The sequence below is a fragment of the Embiotoca jacksoni genome, unplaced genomic scaffold (assembly GCF_022577435.1).
Source record: "Embiotoca jacksoni isolate LCO1_2020_lvr unplaced genomic scaffold, fEmbJac1.0.p SCAF_13, whole genome shotgun sequence".
NCBI lineage: Eukaryota > Metazoa > Chordata > Actinopteri > Embiotocidae > Embiotoca > Embiotoca jacksoni.
Window position 1 is genome coordinate 10,351,695 of NW_027185263.1, and position 25,810 is coordinate 10,377,504.

At 40.2% G+C, this 25,810-nt stretch overlaps 2 protein-coding genes across 3 annotated transcripts; one reads left to right on the forward strand and one right to left on the reverse strand.

Annotated features, from left to right (window-relative positions):
- Window positions 1-204: 204 nt before the first annotated feature.
- On the reverse strand, window positions 205-9,299 carry tmem135 (transmembrane protein 135). Its single transcript, XM_069146371.1, has 15 exons — window positions 9,157-9,299; window positions 8,629-8,756; window positions 8,173-8,265; window positions 7,507-7,540; window positions 7,360-7,425; window positions 7,010-7,056; window positions 6,837-6,878; window positions 6,573-6,749; window positions 6,404-6,473; window positions 6,092-6,259; window positions 5,846-5,909; window positions 5,649-5,725; window positions 4,976-5,074; window positions 4,801-4,868; window positions 205-2,883 (listed from the first exon to the last, which is right to left on the reverse strand). The coding sequence occupies exons 1-15, from the start codon at window positions 9,292-9,294 to the stop codon at window positions 2,733-2,735; spliced, it is 1,422 nt and encodes a 473-aa protein (XP_069002472.1). The 5' UTR covers window positions 9,295-9,299; the 3' UTR covers window positions 205-2,732.
- Window positions 9,300-12,243: 2,944 nt separating this feature from the next.
- hephl1b (hephaestin-like 1b) lies at window positions 12,244-25,734 on the forward strand. Of its 2 annotated transcripts, none has more exons than XM_069146372.1 (20): window positions 12,244-12,571; window positions 14,284-14,528; window positions 15,560-15,772; window positions 16,089-16,301; window positions 16,583-16,837; window positions 17,419-17,587; window positions 18,629-18,768; window positions 18,918-19,049; window positions 19,996-20,201; window positions 20,492-20,636; window positions 20,763-20,975; window positions 21,654-21,870; window positions 21,988-22,127; window positions 22,210-22,335; window positions 22,468-22,574; window positions 22,688-22,922; window positions 23,707-23,846; window positions 23,979-24,132; window positions 24,282-24,296; window positions 24,966-25,734. In XM_069146372.1, exons 1-20 carry the CDS (start codon window positions 12,399-12,401, stop codon window positions 25,043-25,045), a joined length of 3,318 nt encoding a protein of 1,105 aa, XP_069002473.1. In that variant the 5' UTR covers window positions 12,244-12,398; the 3' UTR covers window positions 25,046-25,734. The 2 variants fall into 2 exon arrangements, with proteins under 2 accessions (XP_069002473.1, XP_069002474.1); XM_069146373.1 differs by having other exon boundaries at window positions 20,495-20,636.
- Window positions 25,735-25,810: the final 76 nt, after the last annotated feature.

A 25,810-nucleotide genomic window follows, 5' to 3' on the forward strand; every position in this document is an offset into this window, starting at 1 on the left:
CTGTGCAAATCTTTCCAAAACAATGTTATAAATTGTTAATTTTATACAAAATCATAAAACACATCAGGGGTTGAATCATTTTTTTAACTTGTAAGAATTCAAACCGCTGACGTGCCTAACACTTTTGCACAGCCCTGTACATCAAAACTATTCCAGCTAAATTACAGAGGGACAATTTATCACAGAAAACAAACAGGTCCTGCATTTGGATTCAAAAAATATTTTAATATACACCCCTTTTACATAAAACAATTTGTAGACAGTTGCATTATAATTCTATGTGATAGATTTAAATCATACCTCACACCTCTAATTAAAACACACATTTTTCACATTCATGGCTTCTTGTATGGAGGTCAGGTGTGTCTGAAGCTGGGTTGAGGAACTGAATGCAGAATTTGAAGTAAACAATCTGGCAAGTCAAATAACTGCGAGAGAAATAAAATGTGTACAAGATGTAGCAATTTTACAGAGTCATTATATGTGATCAGTTTACATCTTGAATACATCATGCATGATCCTCGTGAAAAATTTACGATGCATTGGTGCAATTTGCGTTGAAGTTTTACATGAACAGAAGCTACTGTCCCCATTAGTTCATTAAATGCAGAACCACTGTGACTGTTCATCAGTTACTATATGTAATATGTATATGTAATTCACACTTTTCAGGGAACATGAAAGATTTAAAATTCTAATCATCCTTTTAACAGACATCTTTAACAAAAATCAAAATCAAAATCAGACTGAGCCGCGTTCTTTTAATTCTCAAAACAGCAGTTTCAAGGAAACACTTCAATGTGGCACTGAATTCTTCAGTAAACATCTTTTCATTCAATGTGGATTTTAAACAATGGAGTTCACCTTGGACTCAGTGGGTGTTGATTACAACACCACCAGGAAACAGTATTTAAAAAAAAAAAAAAATGATGAGCTTATGTGAAACAACCACATACTTTATTTGAACTATGTTTGGATCTGCTTGTGGTTGTACATCCATGAAACCAATTTAAATCCTAAGTCAGACAAAATCTGAAACTAAAATAAATGTCTCTAAGTGAGTTAGTTCGCACAGTGACAAGCAGGCCATTAGTAAACGTCAGACATTTGTGCACAGTATGGAAAAACTGCTTCTTCCCACACTTACTTTACCATCAAAGTGCAGTTACCAAATAATCTCTGCAGACTGTAGCACAATGTATGACCATGTTTCTTACATATCATCAATGTTTATTGCATTTCAAAGAAACCACTCTTCTTTTGTTTTTTTAAACATCAGGGGAAATTGTTGAATTATTGAAATTGTGATAACTGACAATCTGTACTGTGTTGATTTCCCACCTTAAAATGATTTATTGTGCAAGTAATGATAGCAATCACGATACAGTTTAATATAAAGCAAGCATCAATGCATTTACTATGCTTCCATTGATGGATTTACTGTCGATTTAGCTTGTGAAACAACCACATACTTTATCAAGGGGAAGTGACTGATCTTCAGGAAATACAATAAAAGTTGATTGAAGAGACATGTAGTAGCAGATCATTTTGTTCACCAATAACTTGTCCTTGATTCTTTCTTTTAGCCCACGAAGAATGTATGGTGACTTACTTTACTGAAACAAATACTGTCAAGTCTAGTTAAAATAAACTTGCGTGGGAGGCTGTGGTTCAGTCGGTAGAGTGGGTTGCACACTAATCATAAGGTTAGTGGTTCAATCCCCAGCTCCTCCTGTCCACATGCCTAAGTGTCCTTGAGCAAGACACCAAACCCTAAATTGCTCTATGTTGTAAGTTGCTTTGGATAAAAGTGTCAGCTAAATGTAATGAGATTTGGGGGCAAAAATGCTCAACTGCATTTGAAAATCAATCTTGTTTTAATTAAATAATTGGCTAAAAGGGTGTCTCTCCACCTCAGTGTTTTACATCATAGAACACAATCTAAACAAATATCCCATTGCTACTATGGTTTAAATATTTGATGAGGCTACATAATTGTATAGACCTCAGAAATACACATTCAAAAAAGTCTGAGAAATAATCTGATTCTTTCTGCTCTTAAACCAGAGTCAAAGAACAGGTACCACTGTGTATATTGCTAAAAGATTAGTGTATGTCACCCAGACGTGAGCACAATCATTCAAATAAGAAAAGTGTGTTGTCAGAACAAACCGATTGGTAACTTGATGAAAAAGAAGCAATGTGGTTGTATGGTTAGTCAAGTCAGCATTATTTTCAAAAATAACCAATTGTTTTTTTTCTTTATTTGTATAAACTGACTCAACTGACACACAACTACATCCTGCCAAATTCAAATTGACAATTTACCAAAAGATAAAAGATTTGTTGTTCAATCAGATGGCTTGCATTGTTACTCTGTGTTGCACTATTTAGAATTTTCATTAGGACGTACAAATCTTTCAATCTAATTTTAACAGATGATGCACTGTTAATGAAATTACACCTTTCATTTTTCTTAGACCAGTTACCGTTGAGTGTTCAGTCCTTGTCAGAAAATGTGCAGCACCACAACTAACACTCGTGAAACCCTTTTCTGGACAGATCATGGCTTTTTTTGTTGTTTTTAAATCGTCCAAATCATATCCCTACACAACACAACGCCATTTCTTAATAATTCAAACCCCTTTAGAAAATCCTTTAGTCACTCAGAACAACCATGTTCAATTGCTGTTGAGGTAACCATAAACCCCTTCTTAGAGCCTGATCCCAAGTCATCCAAGTTGGATGTCTCCTTCTGGTAGAAGCACTGTTTGGCTGGGCACCGTGGTGTAACGAGGGTCCAGTTTGGGCACAAAGCCTTTAAAGTCCCTGGACGCCTGAGTCCCAAACACATCTAGCAACTGTCGGTTCATCAGAGCAAACCTAGGAGCGGACACAGAAAATTACTTTTCTCAAGACTATTGATTGACGTTTAAAAAAAAAACACACAATTGGATTAGTTGTTTATATTGGAAAGCTTAACAGTAAATATGTTAAATGCTTTATTTTACTTTTTGCTATGAATCAACCTGATTAGGAACTAATGACACCCCTCCAGAGTATGTTACCATGTCAATTACTCTGCAATTCTGGCACCACCATCAGTCTGCCACTCATATTTTGAGTTCCTGACCTTTTATCCACTTCAGTAACATCTAAAGAATGCTGAATTTGTTATCCGTACATAATACATTTCCATCTTTCTGGATGATGGGATAATGGGTCTGGATGCTTTGTTACGTAAAAGTTAATCAAATTTGGCTCCAGACGAGACCGTGCTTTACAAACGGGTAATACACTTTTAAAATCCATCCGTGAATTTGATTTAAGTACCAGTGTGTTGGGACAGAGACGTCCTCTGCATGCTTTTCATCGAGATGGAGCAGAGGAGAACACAAGCCGTCTACCTTTGTGCACTATCCTTTAGGTTAGGTTAGGTAGTTACTTTATTAATCCCCGAGGGGAAATTTGTTTTTGCGCTTATTCACACATTCTTGTTTGGGTATGGCATCTCAAGTGCACGACGAAGGCTGGCGACGAGCAGTAAGGGATCCAGTGATATTTGGATGAACACGTTTACAGCAACGTTTACTGTTCCAAAAGATACTCAAATTGTCTAACTTTATCCCACAGATGAGGAAAGCTGATGTCAGCTGTGTATTCAGGCCAAGTAGTCTTCTAAAATTCAATTCCTCTCCCCAGGGTTGAAATGTGCCCCAAGATAAATATATATGTTGTGACTGACAGTCGCTGAGTTTGTCTGAATCCCTCTTCTGTTTTCAGTTTCACTTTAGGCAGTTTTATTTCACGGACTATGAAAAAGACCCAGTGCAGTTAATCATCCTCATATCTGGCTGTGTAGAGGATAACTGTCAACAGCCCCGTTAGCTCCCTGACAGAGGTGTCAGCCATAGTTAGATTTATAGTCTTATAGAATCCACAATCAGAATAATGTCTGGCTTAGCAATGTTTTTCCTGGCCCTCAGCCTAGCAGTGGTTTTGGAGCCATTCCTTGGGTTTTAGTTTGCTTAATTTTACCCGTTTTGCGAAAGTGAAAGTTGGTTCTCTCTTGTTTGGGGTCTTGCTGGATTTGCGTCAGTGGCAGACAAAGTCAGACCAAGACGTCCTGGCTGGAGTTTATGCTTTGTGTGGATGTCGTGCCAATAATAGGCGTCGTTGGGGAAGGTTAGAATTGACGCTCCCGCCGCTGATCCAGAAGTGTTGAGACACATTCATACCAGGTCTGTGACAGGATGCACTGCATTTAATGTGATCCCATGTATAAAAAAAAAAACAGCATCCTTCCCATAGCATATGGTGGCTCAGCATCTTGTACAGTGGCTGCTCCTGATTTGAAGTAACTTGTCAATCTTCTGTTCAAGCAGTGCAAGCATGCATTCGCTCAAACCTGCCGACTCATCAATTAGCTGCGTTTTATGCCAGTTAGGGAAGCTTTGTATGCTAGGCTAGGCTAACAGCCAAGTCTGTGGCAGGGCTGATAACTTTTCCATGTTCCCAAAGTAAACTTTTGTTTCATTCTGCAGTTCCACTATAAACGTTTTAGTTATCAATGTAAGCATTGATAACTCTCTTCAGAAGAATATTGAGGAAATTAACAAAAATAAGAAAAAGAGAGCACAAAGCATAGATCAAGCAGAGAGCGGAGAAAAACACATCTGTACCGCAGCTCAGCTGGAAGAAAAGGTACGCTTTATAGTATAACGAATGTCCTAACTATGACTTCTCTTTAAAGAAAAACATTGCTTGACAGCTGACAGACTTCGCTGCAAACATTCATACCTGCCCCTCGTCAAACGCAGCAGGAACTTCCAGTACGAAGGCCTGAGGTTCTGCACTTCCATCACCGCCTGTGCAAAAGTAATGAGTCACACATTATATCCTTTGTCAGCTAAAAATAAAATGAAATAACTGTCTGAAGCATATTTATGTGAGTGGGTATGCACGTGACACTTACAGCTTGGAAACAGATAGCAGTGGAAACGGCATATATGACTGTGTCTGCATGAGGAAAGTAAGGGAACCGGCCAGCCTCAATACCCTTAAAGTACATGGTCTAAAGAGAGAGATTACATGTGCGGTTAATGATAAACTATCAAATACAGATAAGCTCCAGATAAGCAGACATGGAGAAAAATCCGACAAACAAACAATTCCATTTTTTGTTCCAGTTATTCTGACAACGTGCTTCCTGTGAGTTACAAGCTATCACTGTTTCATACAATTCTACTCGGCTTCACAGTGAATAAAAGCGACAACATTGGCAGAGGAGTAGCTCTAATTACTGCGCACAGATATACTGTAACCAGGTCACTGCAGTGTATGTAAACACCTTTTCACATTTACAGGGTGATCCAGTTTCTTGTCTTGTTTGCATGTAACTATAATTTATACACACACAAAAAAATGCAGTTATTTATCAATAAAACAGTAATATTAATATGTCAGATATAAATGTAAGGTTACAATTTGAGAGGTGAATTCTATTTCAGATCACACTCGACAAACACCGTTTCTCTGTCCTTGAGATTTTGGTTTGTGTATATTTTCTTGGCAACGTAGTTTTCTCCCCACTTGGTTAAACTTGTCTGTGATGCATTACGTTCAAACATCAATAACTTGTCTGTTACCTCCACCAGCTTAGAGAAGAGATACATGGATATTGTCGTGCTTTTGTAGAAGAACATTGAGAGACCAGCCAGGAAACCTTGAGGGGGGGGGGGGGAGACAGTCGTCAAATGGAGTAAATCTGCAAAGACATGACAAAATCCCCAGGAGGATTCCTCAACAGGGATTCTACTTGACAGTTTACACAATCCTCGCTTACCAGCAATCAGAGCGTGGAGTTCATCATCGATGTTACGCACCCAGCGCAGCAAGCAGCTTGTTCCCTGAGTGAAAGAGAGGAAATGGATGGGAGACGTTCAAATCATATTAACCTTTTAAGAAAAAGCATTGAAATATACAGTATACCACAAAATATAATTAAAAACCAAAAAGGAATAAAGCGGAAGAAAATTGTTGATGCTGAGGGGGAAAAAAAGAAGAGAAAAAAAGCAAGTATTGAATGTACCTTGTAAATACTGACAAAAGAGCCTAGAAAGGCCCCAAGCTGGAAGTTCTCTTTGCTGTAGAAGAGGGAGGGGAGCCGTGAGGGTTTAGAGAACATCTGCCTGAATGCTGAGGGCACTCTAAGACAACACTGAATCAGATAGCCAACACTGAACATCCTGACAAAACCCTGTAGTGAAAAATGACAAAAAAAAAAAATCTTAATTCAGCATTATTGAATGACTTTTAAATTATGTGAGTATTATAAATTCATTATGAAATGAGGATGTTAAAAAAAAAAAACAACTAACATCTTGGGAAGAAGGGCGCTTACTTTGACACAGTAGGAAAGGCAGTTGTCTTGGTAATGTTTACAACATCTGTGTCTTGGACCCCGCTTGCATCTAGATTACAGAACGAAAAAAGAAAAAAACGGTTAGAATTGGCTGCCACTCTCCATCACACTCCCCTGTGTGTCTGTGTTAAGGAGTGTTTTCGCTCACATTGATTCCAGTAGTTCCCTGGTATAGGCCAGCAGAGTTTTCCTCCTGGAACTGGGCCTTTGTGCCGACGCTTGTGAATCTTCCGTCTCTATAGCAGCTGATCTCTCATGAGGCCTTGGGCAGACATTGTCTGCCAACATAGAGTGACTTGGAATCTCTTCTTTCCCAATGATGAACCTGGAACAGAAAACACACACCACCTCAATGAGCTTTACCAAAACAGTGTCAGCAGCCTAAATGAAGGCAGGAACAGGGATGACTTACTTCAATGCAGAGAATGCAAAGCCTTTGAGTCCATCTTTACTCCTGCAGCATAAAACAAATGTTAACTCAAACTTTAAACATTTACTCTTGTTTCTTTAAGATTTGAAGGTCGTTTATAATCAAACAATGTTCCACATTTCTCTGTAACAATGTGCCCGCTGCGCTGCTCTGACCTGAAGAAGAACATATAGAGCGATGCAGTGATGCAGAACAAGAGCACCTGACGAGAAGCAGAGAGAAAGAGAAGATCAGACAAGGAACTCATTTCACCACCATGATGCAATTTGATGAGATCTGTGATGAAAGTCATAAGTGGCGAAGATTTCATTGCCATTTTAAGAAACAATCTGATCTTTATGGATAAACCATGTGTAAAGAATATGACACAGAATTGAATTGATTGTGAAGGTATATTTTTTGGTGTGATTTACCAACAGATATGAAGATATAACTTTCATCTTTAAGGGACACAATCTACGATCAGGTTTATTCATGCACATTGCACAGCTCCCTTTGATATTACCTCGCCATGTTTGATGGGTCTGACGATTCCTCGTGTCACTGCCATGCGGAACAAAGTCTCAGTGGCCTGACAACAAGATCACACTATTACATATACATATCGCTTCACGTATAACAAATCATTTTAAATTAAGAGAGCAGCTCTTACCAGATTTGCCATATATATTGTCAGCAGTCCTCTCCTGGCAGGAAAAAGACACGCATAGATTTTTAAGTAAACACAGAACCAGTATGCGGAAAGACATGTAGTATATCTGGGATGCATCCAACAACTAAAGCCCCTTCTTGACCTACAGTATCGACCTGGGTCGATGGCTTGATCAATGTTTCTTCAAGCGATGTGAAATTTTGCACCCAGTCAGTGTTTAAAGAAGTCAGTCTTGCGTCAAACTCTGTTCCCTCAACTGATATGTGTTCCTGCAAGCCATGCCCGCCTGAAGGCAAATAACTGGACATGTGTTCAGAGAAAAGCAAACACCCCCAGCTGTCACACAACTGAAGTCCTAAGGAGAGACACAGAGGCCACATTGAACTTTATTAGCAATTTCTGTCTGTGCAATGTTCTAGTGTTGATGGAAAAGGCTATTTTGTTGAGGTGACTTTGACAATGACATCCAGGGGGACGATCCTTCTTGAGGGGGTACTATCTGCAGTGGAAACCAGAAAAGTACCCGGTACTACAAGAGAGTAGAGCCATACCGTCAGTGGCGATGTGGCTTTAGTTAGGTCCCAAAAAGTGTGACCCATGTGTACTTGGCAAATGTGTTCGAGACAAGAAAATGAAAAAGTGAAAAGAAACAGACAGGAATCTCACCTGCTCTTGCGCTCGAGGAGAATTGCAATATAGGAGGCAGGCAATGCTGAGCCAAACCCAGCAGACCAGGAGAAGAACCCTCCAAACAGTTTCCTGGAGTGTGACAAGCCGAGTTAATTTTTGAACGTTTGAAACTGAGAGGCCGTGAACTGAAGGACACTCTGAGCACTAATTTACTTTAATTTATTTAGACTTAAGAGATATGCACAAAGCCTTTGGATGACACCCAATATAAACAAAACCATTGTTTGTCTACAAGAGAACTACACAAGGCACCTTTAAGCAACCCTGAAAACTGTTAAACAGGGGAAAAAAACAGTCAACAAAGGACAGTGCGATACCGTTGTATAATTGGGTCAGTTTGCTTGTTTCATGTTAAATGTTTGAACCATTACATTTTAAAAAAAAAAAAAAATCCAATGACACCGAGCCACAACTCATCGTGGAGCCACTAACCTGAGAATGCAGAAGAAAACAATGAAGAGACCTCCATTGGCAGTGAGGAAAGAGGTCGACCACAGGATCTCAGGGAGGAGCCGTTTTAAGTAGTAGTCCTTCTTCCTTCTCCTCAGGACTGCAGCGACCTGCAAAGCACAAATGCCTGGTGGTCACTGTGTTGTCAGTGTTCACGACTGGTTGTTAAATGTGTCCAACTCGGTGTTTAAAGGATGCGCAGAGTGCATCTAAACTATTCAACTCCGGGAAGTCGTTTGCATAAACTATCAGATTGTTTTCTGCTTGCTACAGTTAGCCTGCGGTATCTTTAAAAGGGGGCAACCTAGCTCGTTTCTTCTTTTTTTTTTTTTTTTTTTTTTCCCCAAGTTTCTTCTCCACGTACATTACTTGAACATAGTCCCCAAGTGAACCGCGAGTGACGCGCCAGTTCATCTTAAGTGGTTTTCTCAGAACTGGCTAGCCTCACTTGGTTAGCTGGCTCACTTCATGTAGCTGATAGTGCCGAGTGCTGCAGGTGAAGCGCTTTACCAGGTAAAGAGGGACGTAAATTTTGAAGGAGGCCTCCAGAGCACTTCTGGTCACATCCGCAGCAGACTGCACACACGACGGGGTCCAAGTGTGGCCGATCTCGTAGCAGCTGTGCGGTAGTTTGCTGAGAGCAGCCATGTCTGTAACACTGACCGCAAATGAGCAGCAAGAAGGAGGCGGCCACGCGCCGCCGTGCGCGCTCGCGTAAAGACGCGTGGCAACGAGCAGCTGTGCACGTGCACGGCGCTGTCGGGACTGGGCCATTTTTCAGAGTAATCAACAGCAGTCACAACAGTCCTTTCTAAAGGCGAGACACTAACAGGGTAAAGATTCAGAAAGATAGATATCACCAAAAAAAAACTTCCTCAATTGATAACTCACATCAGGAGAATTGTTTTGTTTACAGGTTTTGTGAAATTATATGTTATAAAGTCTCTACCAAATTAAGTGCCCAGAGATAATATTGTCATTTGCTCCTATATAGACCAAAACTAAATGTAATTGAATTATGTTTAGATGTGCATATAAGGAAAATACAAATACAATTATGCTAATTTGCTTAAATTCCCAGAAAATAAATCGAAACATTAAAATCCAAACAAAGTTTGTATTTGTTTTATTAAACAAATAATAATTTGTCGAAGAAAATTAACGTGAAATAAATTAGATGAACAGATTTAAATGAATTGTTTAAATTAAATAAAAATAAACAAATAAAGCCAGATTCAAAATCCACATTTGATTTTCTTGAAAGTTTTTACCATAGACTCTATATAAAAGGGTTTTTACAGAAGGGATTTGGGATATCTCTGTGTATAACTCCATAAATCAGACAATACTATCAGACACAAATAGACAATGTGGCATAAAATAAACACCTACATGTTTATTTTGGACCTTTTCCTTCCACACTGGTCAGAAAGAGGAAAATATTACAGAGGCAAAATAGCCCAAAATTTCAAAATTGACCAGTGCATGAAAAAACAAGGTTTTTGCTTGGCAAGTAAAGTAAAAGGAGCAATGCTACACTGTTAATATACTCCACTCGAAGTCAAAATCCTGTATGTACTATTGTACTTGGGTAAAAGTATTAAGTAAAAGTATGGGCTACTCCTTATGGTGAATGACTCCTTTATTTCCACCACTATGCTTTATTCTCAAAACCTGCAGTTTTGAAATCTTAACATTAAGAGACACAGACATGCAAAAAATAGATTATATTTAAGAATAATAGAAAGGTTTGTATGAATACGAATGTGGCGTGACTGGATGAAAGAGGTTTGTTCTTTGCTATAACAGAAACATTACAGGTTTGTTTACTAGTGAACACCTGCTCAAACTTGACCTAAAATGTAAATCGTCCTAAATCTTAAACTAAATACCTAAATCTGGAATCAGATTAGGGTTAATCTGACACAAATTAACCATTACTGTTAAAAGTGTGCAAGGTCCAGCTGGTGCTCAAATCCAGCCAAGTGACTGAATGAATGTAGTCTACAGACGAGCATGATTTTGTCAGCATTTCTTTCATAAACTCTGTGGTGGTGGAGATAGATCTTTTGTGAGAATGTAATAAAAAGTGACAACACAAACATTACACAGCTGAAACCAATTTGAGAATGGGAATGTAGAGTCAAATAAAGTCCACATCATTGGTCTACAGCTTGTAAATACTATTGAAATCATCCAGTGGACAGCAGATTCATTTCTAAAGGGTTCCATCCCACACTAAAGCACTGGGCTGCATGGGACCTGGTTAAAAATATATCAAAGCTCAGGTAATCTTGTGGAACAGTGTGTTCCTTTATAGTGGGCTTGGATTTCAAACAAAACACAATATAATCAACTCCTGACTTGACTCCATATTACATACAAGCACATAACAGAACAGGCGAGCCACCTGTAATGCACTTGTTCTTCCACTTTATCTTGCACTGCTTCGGTGCAGACTGTACAGATTGATTTATAGAGATTATCAGATATAAGAAGCTAAGGATCACACACACCACACCAATGACAACTGTAGTCATTCTGTGACTACAGTTTTCTGTGTATCACCACAGTGCACTGTAAAGATAAAGTCATTGCTTCACCCGCGTTTGTCTCTGTGTACTGCTTAGGCTTGGTCAGCAGGTGTCAGCCTCACCCCTTTGATGTAAAGCATGACATCTAGGCTGAAAGATTTGGAGATGGAGGTACTGGGTTTAAAGGGATGTTCATCAGTTTTACCCGGTTTTAAATGTGTTTTTTTTTAAACTGCAGTGGTTGCACAGTTTGGCTACCACTAACATCTTTGAACAACATCACAATATGTAATTTGATGCTGCTGTGTCATTTTAAAAATTCAATGTAAATGAACCTAAGTATTTGTTGTTGTTTCCACTAGAATTTACAGAAAGAGACTTATTCACAGAGCCAGAAACAGAAACAAGGATTTTCACATTATCTATAATTAGGCTATCAAAAATCCTCCTTGGTTGTTGTCTATCTTTTGGTGCAATGTCATTTCAGTCAGCTACGTTTTGGTGTCGTCTGTTCCCTAATGCCTTGGTTATATAAAATACATTTAAAATATTTTGATTAAGCTACTGTATATGTCACCAAAAACGCCTTGGTTGCCAGGTGGTATAATTTAGTTCCCATGTTGGCCTATCAAAAAACATAAAACTTTAATTTGGAATTTAGTGTTTATCTATTAATGGATAGCCAACTTAACCTATTCTTTTGTTACGATAAAAAATATTTCAGAATCTGGCAACCCAAGTTGGTCTTGTTATTGGCTGATATAAACCATTCTCACTGATTAACCACCAGTAGTTGCTAACTCCATGCAGAGAGCAGCCATTCAGAAGTGATGAATAAGCACATTCATCAACTCTGGAAAGGTTAATGCCAAATTAGATGACCTCATGGTGCTTGACTCTGCATTTTAACATAAGTAGATCGATTATCTTAATTTCCCAGCAGGCAATTTCAATTATACCCAACAATAATTAACGCGAGAACACGAAGTGGTTATTATCCCTGCACATCCGATACCACTGGAGGCGGTCATACCGTCGCTGCCCTCTGGCTGAATAGACTAACTGTTTTCCTTTACAGAGTTTCGTAAGTGCTGCAGTCCAAACGCACGAACCTCGGCTATTCAGAAGGGAAGAAGTCAACGGGGTTTCCACTTGTTCCTTTTGAGCCGAAAGCCGCTCAACAATCTGCCCTGCATCTGGAAGTGTAATCATCTGAACATGGCACGGACGCTGGGGCTGTTTGCGAGTTGTTTGTTGTTTCTTCTCTCCTCCGGTGCGGAAGGGAAGCGCAGCAGGGAGAGAATTTACTATGTGGGGATCATTGAGGACTTGTGGGATTACGCACCAAGCGGAAAAAACCTGCTTAACGGGAAAGCCATCGAAAACGATGAGTGAGTTGTGATACAGTCAAATTAATTGGAAAAAGTTTGTTCAGTTAGTTGATCAATCACGTCGTAGGTTATCGAATTCACTGACGGGGTGTTGAGGTAGCCTACTTACAGATCTGAAGTCAGCACAGAAAAGCTGCTGTGTGGGGAAAAACAATCGAACGAGAGTTTTGAGACTACAACAAAGTTTTAGGTCAAAAGTTGTGCATTATGTCATCTTCTAAGGGTGTGATAGTGTCTGCACCTCTGAAGGGAGATTGTTGTGTGCTTTGCTGGCAGTCTTGCAAATGCACAGGAAAGATGACAGTGACTAACACTGAATGACTGTCTTCTCTCAATAGATTAAAGGTTTTCTTTACCATGTGTTTCATTGTTCAATGAGAAAAGAGTTTGCATCACACTGGCAGTACTGTGACATTGATGTGAATTTGTAGTTCAAGAACAAACAGAAAGATGTGAGGATATTCAAGTCTTGAATTTCCAATCACTATGTACTTTGGATGTATAGTAAAAATAATACTGTGAACAATGTATATCACAAATAGGGGTTGCTGGTAAGACAAGTGATAATGGATGATCTCTTATTTAATAGGATACCTGACAACCTTTATCTGCATTTCTGTGCGTTTATAGTGATGTATTGGCTGCCGATATTCAGTACACTGCAGAAAACAGACAACCCCATCCACTTCTTTGATTAACTTGTTGATAAAAGTGCCATACAGAATCAGACGGAAAATGCAAATGGATTTTCTAATGAAGAAGAGCCCACCATTACATTATTTTAGATTGCCAAAGATGGTGGGCAAAGATGGTGTCACGTTTTGGTAGGCCGCTAAATATCTGTGAAGTGTACCATAACCTTGCACAATACTGGACTTCCCTGACTTACTCTGTCAGGCAGCAAAGTTTCCCAATACTGGTTCTACTCAAATCAAGCAATTTTAGTATATTTAAAAACTGAAGAGGCATTTTTATCTTCTTCATATATCATATTGTCTATTTGTCCTTGTTGATGGGTTTGTTAACCAGTTGTTAGCTGTTGTTATGAAAAATCTAGATGTAGTGTGCTTTACCATAACTGTGTCATTGCATGTCGTTAGATCAGCTTTGGTCAATAAAGCCATAAATGGAGACGGATTAATTAATCATCTGAGGAGGAATTTGCTCTCATCAGGTGCTCACTGTTGTCAAACTGTCAGTAAGGTTGTCAGTGCAACCCATCTGTGAAACTATAACACTTGGCGAACTCTCTGTTGCTTTAGATATCAACTGGATATGCAGTAGCTCTCACCACAGTTCCAGTAACACTTTATTAGGCTTCAGAAATGAGTGATCCCAGTAATGAAATATCTAATTGTTAAAGAGCTGCAACCAGATACAATTTGCTCAGCAGAATTACATCTTCTGGGATCCATGTCATACTTCCTGTACGCTCTAAAATGAAATGTAGTCAGTTAGACAATAAATAATGTTACTGAATCCCAAAGATATATCTGAGCCTTTTGTGAAATCCTACAATGGTATTTCACCTTCTGCCAGATTGGCACAGATGCATGTCATTACAATCCAGTGTTGTAGAATAAGACAATAACCTGACCTCGACCTGAAGAAATGCCAAAACAGGATTGTCATCTACCCTCAGTCTACACTTTTGTGTAGCCGCCACTTTGTATCTCTTATTGTTCTATGTCTCCTTTCCAACGCTATCTCAGGCATGCATCTGTATTCCTGGAAAGAGGACCCAACCGTATTGGCAGTGTTTATAAGAAGGCTATGTTCCGACAGTACACAGATGCTACCTACAGCCACCTGGTTCCCCAATCTGATTGGCTGGGCTTCCTGGGACCCACACTGCGAGCTGAGGTTGATGACGTCATCGTGGTCCACCTAAAGAACTTTGCTACCAGGAGCTACTCAATGCATCCGCATGGGGTTTTCTATGAGAAGAATGCAGAGGGTAACGTATCCCAGAAGGAGTATAACGTATGCGGGCACAGAAAAAACAACACTGTCATAGTGGTATTAATCAGATAATAAATACCATAATTGTTCAGATGGAAAAGTTGTCAGCAAATATCTACATATTTCAAATATTGAATGGTGAATTACAAGCTGAATGGGTTTTGGGTTCGGCGTTAAGTACTGCTATCTTTCAAAAACACAAAATGGAGAAGGACTTCTTAAAAATCGTAGTGACCCTAACTGACTTTTTGCAGAGAAGTGAGTGTTTTGCTGGAACATTTCCTTGAGGTGAGCATTTTATGCGGGTCATGGTGTATTTCTCCTGGGAAAAAAGACATTTTCCAAAATATGAATAATATATTAAAATATTATTTATATTATTCAGTGCCAGATTGTCTCTGATAGCGAGACACTGACAGGCTGCAACAGAAAAAGGACAGACATTAATGTCCTCCAGACAGAGTGAGTCAGTCTCGGCCAACAGTGCAATAAGTGGCACAGTACTATTTCAGGAACTGAATGGTTGTTATGGACGATAGCCGATATCAGATAGCATTCCTCAGTCTTCTGAACTTTGCAGCTCATTGTTTTGCAATAAGAACCAACCAATGAGGAAACTGGAACCGAAACTGCACCGGAGAATGTTTTTTTCCTTTTTAAACCACATACAGCTGATTCAGATGATTCATATCAATATTTCTACAAGACATTTAGAACAAATCTGTTAAGTGACTGGTAAATTTATATAAACTGCACCTTTTGTGGGAAGGGAGAGAGGCGTGGAAAAAGAGCAGGAGGAGGAAGAGGAAGGGGGAGTGATATCTACACCTCAAGACATAAATGAAAACAGATAATACGATGTTGAACCTTGCCTTAATATTTTCTACATCATTCCACAGTAGTGCTTGTTAAAAAGACCATACCCTTAAGACCTACTCACAGGAAGAGGAAGCATCCAGAATCAACTGCTCTTTAAGAGGAAACAGATAGTGAACTCAACAAAAACATTGTGTATTTGTCTGCCAGGGGCTCTGTATCCAGATGGGACATCAAACAGACTGAAGAGGGACGACTCTGTTCCTTCAGGAGGCAGCTACACCTACCGCTGGGAGGTCAGACCAGAATTCGCCCCCACAGATGACGATGCCAACTGCCTGACCTGGGTGTACCACTCACACTTAGACGCCCCCAAGGACATCGCCTCAGGACTTATCGGGGCACTGCTCACATGCAAGAAAGGTACAAAGATACGTGACCACATGCTTTTTTTCCTTATGGATTTCACATCAAAGGAAATGTTTTTCATAATGCATTGGTGTATTGCTAGTTGGATTACCTCTCTATGTGCATTATTTGTATGCCAAATCAAGTTTATTTGTACATCCGTTAATCATAGTTTCAGTCACAAACACTCCCTAGCCTTGATCCCTTAGTGACTACATTGAAGAAATTCTAAGGAAAGCTTCACAAGAAAAACAAAGATGGTGGGAAACCACAAGCAAACAAAGATTAAATGTGCCCCTATTCTACATCCCATGTTTCTCTTTGAGTGCAGGAATCTTGAAGGAGACTAATGAACTAGATCCATCCAAGCCAGAGTTCGTCAATGCGTCCGCCCGCAACGACGTGGACCAGGACGTCTTCTTAATGTTCAACGTGGTGGACGAAAACCTGAGCTGGTACTTGAAGGACAACATTGAGAAATGCTCTGATCCAACTGGAGTTGACCCAGAAGACCCAGACTTTGAAGAGTCAAACCTGATGCACGGTGAGAGTGGCATTTTTTTGTCTTTCTGAGACTGTTGTAACAATAAAGTGGCACAAAGATTAGGTTGACAAAAGAGTATTTGTTGTAAAAAATTTGCTTATTTTGTCCACCTCATCTGAAAATGCCTTACTCAATTATTATTGTGTAAGGAATTATTATTATTTTAAAAGTTTTCACGATGTCTTGCCTTCATATCAAACTTCAATAAACACAATAAAATCAAATGTATTCTCTGTGTCCTTGCATCTGACCTCAGTCTGTTTTTTTCCTCTGTTTGACAGCTATTAATGGGTACATGTTTGGTAATCTGCCCGGAATCGCGTTATGCCAGCACCGTGAAGTGGCCTGGCATTTGTTTGGCATTGGTAACGAGGTAGACATTCACTCTGCCTTTTTCCATGGCAATACTCTGCTGGACCGCGGCCACCGCACCGACACCCTCAGCCTGTTCCCAGCCACGTTTGTCACAGCAGCGATGGTTCCGAAAGGAAGAGGAAAGTGGCTGCTGACCTGCCAGGTTAATGACCACTTGCAGGGTAGGTTTAACCTCTGTGTCACCTTTGACCTCTCTGCTCTGGAACATCACTGGCTGTGCAGAGTTGCTGACAAAAAATAATGCATTTTTGCGGGGTAGTGCTAGTCTGTCAAATGAGAACTTTTACTTCTGCTTGAAACATGCAAGGACTTGTGTTTTAGGGCTATCCAAAGTCCACTCAACCTGGAATTGAGTGAGTCACACTGCCCAACATACTATGAATAATCCTGTCACTTGTACAGTCCTTTGTATCATACTTAGCTTTTATTAATGAATTATTCTTATTCCTGACCCTTTCAGGCAAAGTGAAATTATTACTTAAAATATTTATTTAGCCACAACATTCCTAGTTTTACATATTTTGTACCCTCTCATTCTGTCTGACAGCAGCTGAAAAAAAAGCAAGTTGAATTTATAAACTGAACCTTGGAATATATTTCTGTTTTATAGACCATTAAATCTGACCCTTTAAACTTGTCAGGTTGATTTCAGCCACGAAGATTACTTAAGACTCTGAAGGTCCACGTTCCTGACAAATCTATGTGAATATGATCCGTGTGTGTCTGTGTTTATCTGTTCCAGCTGGCATGCAGGCCTTTTATGAAGTGAAGTCATGTGACAGTGGGGCCAGCTCTACTGTGATGGACGGTGTTGTGAGGAACTACTACCTGGCAGCTGAGAAAGTCGTGTGGAACTATGCTCCCTCAGGAAAGGATTTGATCAACAATGTATCCCTTACTGAAGCAGACAGGTGGGCAGACATGTTGACATCATATCATGAGTACTGTAGAGCAGGGGTCTTCAATGTTTTTCAGGCCAAGAACCCACAAACTGATAGAGAGATAGAGCAGGGACCCCTACTATATATATTGTATAAACATTTTTTATATATATATTAAACTGGAGGAGTGCAGGAGGCGTGGAGGGACAGGTCCAGGTTAGTCTCGCGCTGAGTGAACCCAGCTTGAGAGAGCTCCTGTGTGTCGCTGAATGTGTGCATTAATGACTGAAAGATAACATCTTCTGCCTCCATTTATCCATTCGCTAAAATATGTCGGATTCATGTTAATGTGTATTTAAAGACATTTAAATTTGTGGAAAACAAATTGTGAAAAAAAAAGAAAGAAAAATTGTCTAATCAACCAAAGATTTCACAGACCCCCTGCAGTACCTCCGTGGACCCCCTAGGGGTCACAGACCCCCTGTTGAAGACCTCTGCTATAGAGTACAGTCTGTTTAGTGGTAACAAAGGGTCAGTGCAAAATGAGAGTTCAGTCAGTATTTGGTGATTCAAAGCTCAAGTTTGTGGCAAATGCACCATGAGCTGAACCTACACTGTTTCATGTCAGCTTCCTCCCACACTGTTTAGGTTACCCTGGGCCATGGACATTTGTGTTGTTTTATTGCATAATCTGGTCTTTTCCTCACTGTCTGTCCTGCTAATTCTTCAAGGCCTGGTGTCTGTTTGTGTGTATGTCTCTGGACACGGCTGATTATACTGTATGTGAGCCAGTCGTTCCTGCGGTGAGGCAGGTTTCTTGTGTCTAGAGTAAACAGTGTGGATAATGCGATGACTCAGTTGTTGTTGTTGTGGCCTGACCTGGCACAGTGAAGCCCCTCTGATGGGCCGCTTGTTTGCTCTGTTCACTTTCTCCGTTGTAAGAAATTCCCCACTGCTTCTTCATCTAGGTGACATATTTATTGTGAGCCACAGTACTTCTTCTCTGTCCACCTCACAGTTTGTGTTTCATAACCTCTCTGCTACAACCCCACCCCTTCTTTCCTTTCATAGTGCATCAGAGGTGTTTTTTGGCAGAGGTTGTGGAAGGATCGGAGGTAGCTACATGAAAGTGATATACCGAGAGTACACAGACAAAACCTTTACCACCATGAAGTCCCCAAAACCTGATCCTGGAGACTTGGGAATCTTGGGTAAAGTCTCCCTTCTTTCACCAATCCCAGATCTGGCAAAATTCACACTTACTCTTTTGAGTCTTGCTTACATTTGCACTCTCTTGTCTTTGATAGAGGTTCTCTCGACATTTATTCTCTGGTTACAATGTTCTTCTGTATTTGTCCAGGTCCAGTCCTGAGGGCAGAGGAGGGAGACACTCTCACAGTGACATTCATGAATAAGGCTGATAGAAACTACAGCATCCAGCCCCACGGCCTTCACTATGACAAACGCTTCCAGGGAAGCAGCTATGAGGATGGTGAGGACGCAGCCAATTACACTGCCACAGATACGAGTTAGACATTCTAAAGTAGTTATGATATCGTTTAATTGTAAGGGGAAAGGATTCATTTTTATAGGAGTCTTTTATGAACAGAAGCTGGAGGTAGTGGTTAACTGTTCAGACTGACTTAAGCATACACTTGTATCAACATTGTTTCAAGACTTAAGAAAATGACTTGTCATTGAACTGAAATGCTAATTGGCAACAGAAAAACTATTTTCTTTTTTGGATGAATTCATACTGAAAGGTTAGGTAGGTTAAAAGTTGTAATTAAAATATCTGCACAAGTTCATAAAAGGGGACTTGATTAATCACACTTGATTAAACCCCCCCCCCCCCCCCCCCCCCCCCCCCCCCCCCCCCAGTCCTTCCCCCAGCAGTCCTCTGTAGCAGGGCTCCAGCAGTTCTCTACAGCAGGGCTCTCCCCAGCAGTTCTCCAGCATGGCTCTCCTACAGTCCTCCCCAACAGTCTCCGCCCCAGCCGGGCTCTACCCAGCCTGATTTCCCCCAGCAGTCCTCTCCTCCGCAGTCCTCGTTAGCAGGGCTTTCCTTAGGGCAGTGTGACAAACAGTTGAAGATGCGGAAAGAACCACTTGCAAATAAGACAGAAAACAAAGGAAACTTTTCGGAGCCTGCTTGACAAGAGACTTTCCGCAGCCACAATGTCAACAACAGGAAGAGACAAATCCTTTTTTCCCATCAGTAGGCGGACATTTTGCAAAAGTCTGTTTTTAAACAGCAATTACCTCATTAATTTAATCATGCTTAAAATGCACGTGCAAGAATAATATATCTACTATTTTTATTAGGCCCCAAGTTCGTTGATAGAAAAATAAATAAAATCTCTGTCCCTTTGTTTGTTGTTTGTGCAGACGATGAGTTACAGTGGATCTAGTTAGTTTATTTCTTTGTCTGCGAACAGGTGTTAACAAGCCAGGCTCCCACGTTGGTCCAGGTGAGAACTTCACCTACACCTGGCAGGTACTGGAAGGCCCGTCTTCATCTGATTCTCCCTGTATCCCATACCTGTATTACTCTGCCACTGACCCTGCCCTGGACACCAACACGGGGTTAATAGGACCTCTGCTCGTGTGCAAGAGAGGAGAGCTGGGGATGAACGGAACCCAGGTGCTGTTTCATTATCATTATCTATTCAAACACACTGCGTCACAAAGTTTATCCAGTAAATTTGTTTTCTTAAATAACTATTAAACTGTAGAAACTGACTGTTTCAGTGCTACTTGGGCAAGTGGAATTATTTGATTTATTGAAACTTTAGTGACACAGACAGTTAAGATGAGAATAAAATCATGATACAAAATAAGAGTCTAAAACAGTGAAGTATTTATTTTGTTTGTTTTAGTTTGCTGTTATCTTTGCACATGCCCTTACTGTTTGCTCACTTGTGTGTTTAACAGAAGAAAGTAGACAAGGAGTTCTTCCTTCTTTTCTCCATCATGGATGAAAACATGAGCTGGTATTTGGATGAGAATATTGAGAGGTTTGGCAGCAACAAGACACATCAAGGGGAGGAGGACTTTGAGGAGAGCAATAAGATGCATGGTGTGTTTAGTTTGAATACCATTTGATTGATATCAATTGTCACTCACAACCATTTTTGTCATATTTTAATGTCTTAGTCTAAGTCTTATATATATTTTTCTTAATAAATCTTCCGTTTTGTTTCAGCTGTAAACGGACGTATGTATGGGAACCTTCCTGGACTGGAGATGTGCGCTGGGGACAAAGTTACGTGGTACACTTTTGGGCTTGGCACAGAGGGGGACATCCACGGTGTTTATTTTGAGGGGAACACCTTTACGAAACACAGCACAACTCGTGACACCATCAGCCTGTTCCCTCACACCACCGCCACTGTCGACATGCAGCCAAACATTCCTGGTAGGCCAAACTGCTCTTTACGTACACTCTCAAACACACTCACATCCGCAAACCACCAGCGACATCCTCTTTTTTCACAAGCATTATCAGAGTTCATCCTTGCTTCAAGTTTTGTTTGACAGGCAGTTTTGTTCTTCACAAACATGCTCTGAAAACCTTGTATGAATGTCTTCCTGTGACATATACACGACTGCCCACACAATACAAACAGGAAATGTCATAACTGTGTATTTACATTATCCGGGGAAATATTTCAGGGCTTCATCCTAGCCCAGTTAAAAAAATTCCCCACTAAATGACGTTGCGCCAAATCTTTAAAAGGTTGCCCAATATTTGTGATTAGATCTATTTAAGTGTAGGGTTTAAGAAAAAAAAGTGCTTCACAAAATCACTGCCGCATGCTTATACAGTCATGTTATGCCTCGGTGTTAAGAATCAAGAGAAAACATTCTGACAATCCACCCTTACATTCATTTGGCACAAGCTTTTCTTCTCACACCCAATAAGAATATGAGCCAGATGTAACCAGAAACAGGAAAGTGAAGTTCAACCCTCCCAATTAAACCACTAAAGTGTGTTCAGAGAGCTGCAGTTCAAATGCTAAGATTTTTTAAGGGTTAAGCCAAAAAAGTAGCCACTCGTGTCCAAATCCTCAACATCGTTTCATTCTCCCAACAGGTGTGTATGAGGTGAGCTGCAGAGTAACAGACCACTTCTCAGCTGGCATGAGGCAGCAGTACAGAGTGAAGCACTGCCCAGGGAAGAAAGTGGACAGCACAGACATAGAACCAACCAAGATTGTGCAGTATTTTATCAGTGCTGAAGAAATAGAGTGGGACTACTCGCCTGAGAGAGACTGGGAGCTGGAGAAACACAACGCCACATCAGAGGACAGGTGTGTGAGCAAGATAATTGTAGGATGATGTATTTCAATGTCGGAGCCAGAGCCTGTGATTAGTGGCATAACTTATTACTGTTCCTTAATGGAAGCAAATTGGTATGTGTCTCCCAGTCCAGGCAATATATTTGTGGGAAAAGGGAAGAACAGAATTGGCTCACGCTATAAGAAGGTGGTGTATAGAGAATACACTGACGACACCTTCAGAGCTCAGAAGAAACGGCACCCCAACCAGCAACACTTGGGAATTATGGGTAAGTTTAGTTGCTTCCTATGTATTTTTTTTCTCAACAACAACAAAAGCTGAAGATGACAAGGTTTTTTTTCCCACTGCAGGTCCAATAATTAAAGCAGAGGTAGGAGAGCAGATCGTGATCACATTTAAGAACAAGGCCAGCCGGCCATACTCAATTGATGCACATGGAGTTAGAGCAACCGGCATGCACATTCCTGTTGAATCTGGTGAGAATCACATTCAAAAATAAAATGTATGCTGTTGTTTTCTAATGATCTTCAAATGATCAAACCATAAATCACAGGCCTTTTCTCAGATGAAGTGGGATTGATGTTTGTTTTATGTTCTCTTGCCTTCAGGCTATATTATCAAGTTGACTTGGGATGTTCCTATAAGCTCCGGTCCAGGAGTCTCAGATCCTAATTGCATCTCTTATGCCTACTACTCCAGTGTTGATTTCATTAAGGTACATATTCCCTGTAGACAGTAACACTCAGATCGGAAGCACAGTGTCATCTGCATGTTTAAATAGGAGTTGAAAATGTTTATAACAGAGAGGGTTTCTTTGTGTATGTTCAGGACCTGTACAGTGGTCTTCTGGGGCCTCTGGTGATATGCAGGCCCGGGAGTCTGAAGCGTGGTGAGGGGCCTGACAGACAGAGGAATGACGTAGAGAGGGAGTTTGCTCTGCTCTTTGTAGTGCATGATGAAAACCAGTCCTGGTACTTGGATGACAACATCAGAAAATACCTCGGCGTCGATCCTGAGACCTTCATGCCCGATGAGGACTTTGAAGAGAGCAACATGATGCACGGTGAGAAGAGTGGGAGGTGGAGAGCAGAAGAGTCTTATCCACGAAAGAATTTCAGTCAAGATTTATTGATCCTTGTGAGAAACTGGGGTCATCCCAGCAGGGAAAGGGTTAGAACTGAGCAAAATTAGAAGACCATGTAAAATTGACAATATAGCTATTGATAGTTGAACTTTACTGTTTACACGAGACATTTATCTTGTAGCCTAGTGAGATATAAAACAGACACAGATTTCAACATAAAGCATACAAGATACAGTATAATTAAATACATAAAACATATATAATTTAAGGTATGTACAATAAAAGCTTAAACACTGCACCCAAGCTCACATAGAACAATGTACTGTTACGGTTCACAAGAAGGCGGAAGACCCACATACATGATACCGGTGAAGTAAGTCAAAGTAAAGCAAGATTTATTTCCAAAAAAGGCTGGTTCACAAAAAATAAGGCATTCTGTTGGAAACATGAACTACAGCTGGAGCAGAATTCAAAAGTAGGGCAATGCCCAAAAACACAAACCAAAACAAAGAGGCAGAACTGAACTGAGGCTTTAGCAAGCACTATCCAACATAACAATCTGGCAACAGGGAGGTGAACAGGCAGGGCCACATACACAACTACCTAATGGGAAATAAAGACAAAGGTGGGTACAGAAACTGTCAGGAAGCTAAACAATGGCTAGAAATAAAGCACACATGAACACTAAAGCTGCTTTTTGTGTTGTCTCGTTACACTTGTGCTAACCCCTGTCTGATTCTATGTGTAAATGTGTCTACTGCAGGGATCAATGGTAAGCTGTATGGTAACCTCCATGGACTGGAGATGACACAAGGACAGAAAGTTGACTGGTATCTACTGGGCATGGGCAACGAAGTGGACATGCACACCGTTCACTTCCACGCTGAGACTTTCACCTACAAGGTTCACTTACGGTCATTCTTGACATTAAAACCATTCTGTGCTCACATGGGAAGATTCTCTGATCACTTTTTTTTCTTTGCTTACTTCCTCTTTGTTCCCCTTTTTTGTACTGTATCTGTGTGGGTGCACCAGATGGACCGTGTGCACCGGGCGGATGTCTTCGATCTGTTCCCCGGGACTTTCCAGACGGTGGAGATGGTGGCTGGAAACCCAGGGACATGGTTGCTTCACTGTCATGTGACTGATCACATCCACGCTGGCATGGAAACCACTTTTACCATTAAAGGTGTGTGTGTGTGTGTGTGTGTGTGTGTGTGTGTGTGTGTGTGTGTGTAAAGGATATGTGTATTCACATATTGAGTATGCACATAATTAGGGGGCAACATCTTTTGAATAAGTCTTGTCTGACATCTTTTTTGTCTTTTTCAATTGCAGAAAACTCTTCACAAGGTAAGATCTGTTTTCTTAAACAAATGACGTATAGATTATTAAAAACATCTCACATGCACATTCTTGGTCCAAAAGTACTGTAGTATTACAATATCGTGTCACTTTTTAGCACCCATACATTACTTTTACAATTATTTGTAAAGGCAGTTCAATTCAACATAAATTTGATGTAACATTGCAAACCATAATAATAATAACAACATAATATCTTTGCTTCTATTTCAAAAGTCTGCACTGCATGACTACCACATATATAATGGGTTAGGGTTAGGGATGAACTCTTGAATATTCCTTTAAGACCATTACTATTTGCATTTGGTTGGGTTGCAGCCATGGCATACCAGTCATTTTTCTTGTCGACAACATCATAGGTCTAAAGTTTGGACAGCACACATTTTCTCTGTGCTGTTGTGTAATGCATGTGTAATGTTTTTTTTAAATGTTATCTAGCTTTGCTTAGTTAGCATAGATTAGAGGTGAAAGAAATTATTATTTGGGTCAGGCCCTCTTGTGACTCCGTTGAAAAATGTTGTGCTGCGGATTTGTAAATGTTTAAACTATTAGTGTCACCTGTTTTGGAGACTTGGTTTCAGGAGATTTTTTTTTGTTTGTTAATGCTGTAACATGTTTCTTTTTCACACTCTTTTCTTGTCGTCTTTCCTGCTGCAGCACCAGGAACTAAAGCATGCATGAAGATGCTTCTGCTCTCACTCACACTCGGCCTGCTGGCTGTAGGTCGCCTGCACTGATGAGGGACTCTGGATTGTATGTGTGTGTGTGTGTGTGTGTGTGTGTAACCACAACAGTGGTTGTTAGTGCACTTAAAAAAAAAATCCAGGGACAAAAATCATTGTTGCATATGTGTTTGCTGGAGGTGTTGTATGTAAATGTCAATCAAGGATGAGGCCAGTCAAACTGTATCAACCGCTGTAGAATAATGTATAAAATTCAAGCCTATTTTTATTTCTCAGTACAAAAAAACATTTTATATTTGTAAATTGTTTCTGTGCTGCTGTTTTTTCTGGCTTGTTACAGTTTTCAAAATTGTTAGTTGTTTTTCAAAGCACTGCTCCACCAAATATTTCAGCTGTTTAATCAACTGTATTGTGATAATTATATATCAATAGTCATTTTCCACTCCTCTGTCATAACGTGCCAGTATCATCCATCAACACAAGGTGGCGTTAATTCCATTTGAAAACAAGTTGCCGGGAAAACAGGTCAATGATTTCTCAGTGTGTCCTTCAGCAAAATTCATTGAGTCTAACAATATAAAAAAACATTTAAAAGTTGAATATTGTACAGCGGTATAAAGTATTAGTTCCATTACACCTCGGCCCTCCTAATCCACTCTTAAAATTGTAATGAAGTTAATCAGAGCAATACATGCTTTTAATCAGTTGAGGGGAATAAAACAATGCACTATTGATTAATTGCATTTGCATGTGCTGATAATGAGTTTGTAAATACATTTGAAATGACACCAAACTGTGACATCTCCAGCAGTGACAGAG

Excerpts from the sequence above, each read along its gene's own strand:
- tmem135 (XM_069146371.1), bottom strand. The coding sequence starts at position 9,294 with ATGGCTGCTCTCAGCAAACTACCGCACAGCTGCTACGAGATCGGCCAC. Across the intron at positions 7,541-8,172 it reads CTCCTCGAGCGCAAGAGCAG|GAGAGGACTGCTGACAATAT; the intron begins GTGAGATTCCTG and ends TTTTCCTGCCAG. Across the intron at positions 7,057-7,359 it reads GACCCATCAAACATGGCGAG|GTGCTCTTGTTCTGCATCAC; the intron begins GTAATATCAAAG and ends GCTTCTCGTCAG.
- hephl1b (XM_069146372.1), top strand. The coding sequence starts at position 12,399 with ATGGCACGGACGCTGGGGCTGTTTGCGAGTTGTTTGTTGTTTCTTCTC. Across the intron at positions 15,773-16,088 it reads ACTGCTCACATGCAAGAAAG|GAATCTTGAAGGAGACTAAT; the intron begins GTACAAAGATAC and ends CTTTGAGTGCAG. Across the intron at positions 17,588-18,628 it reads TCCCTTACTGAAGCAGACAG|TGCATCAGAGGTGTTTTTTG; the intron begins GTGGGCAGACAT and ends TTCCTTTCATAG.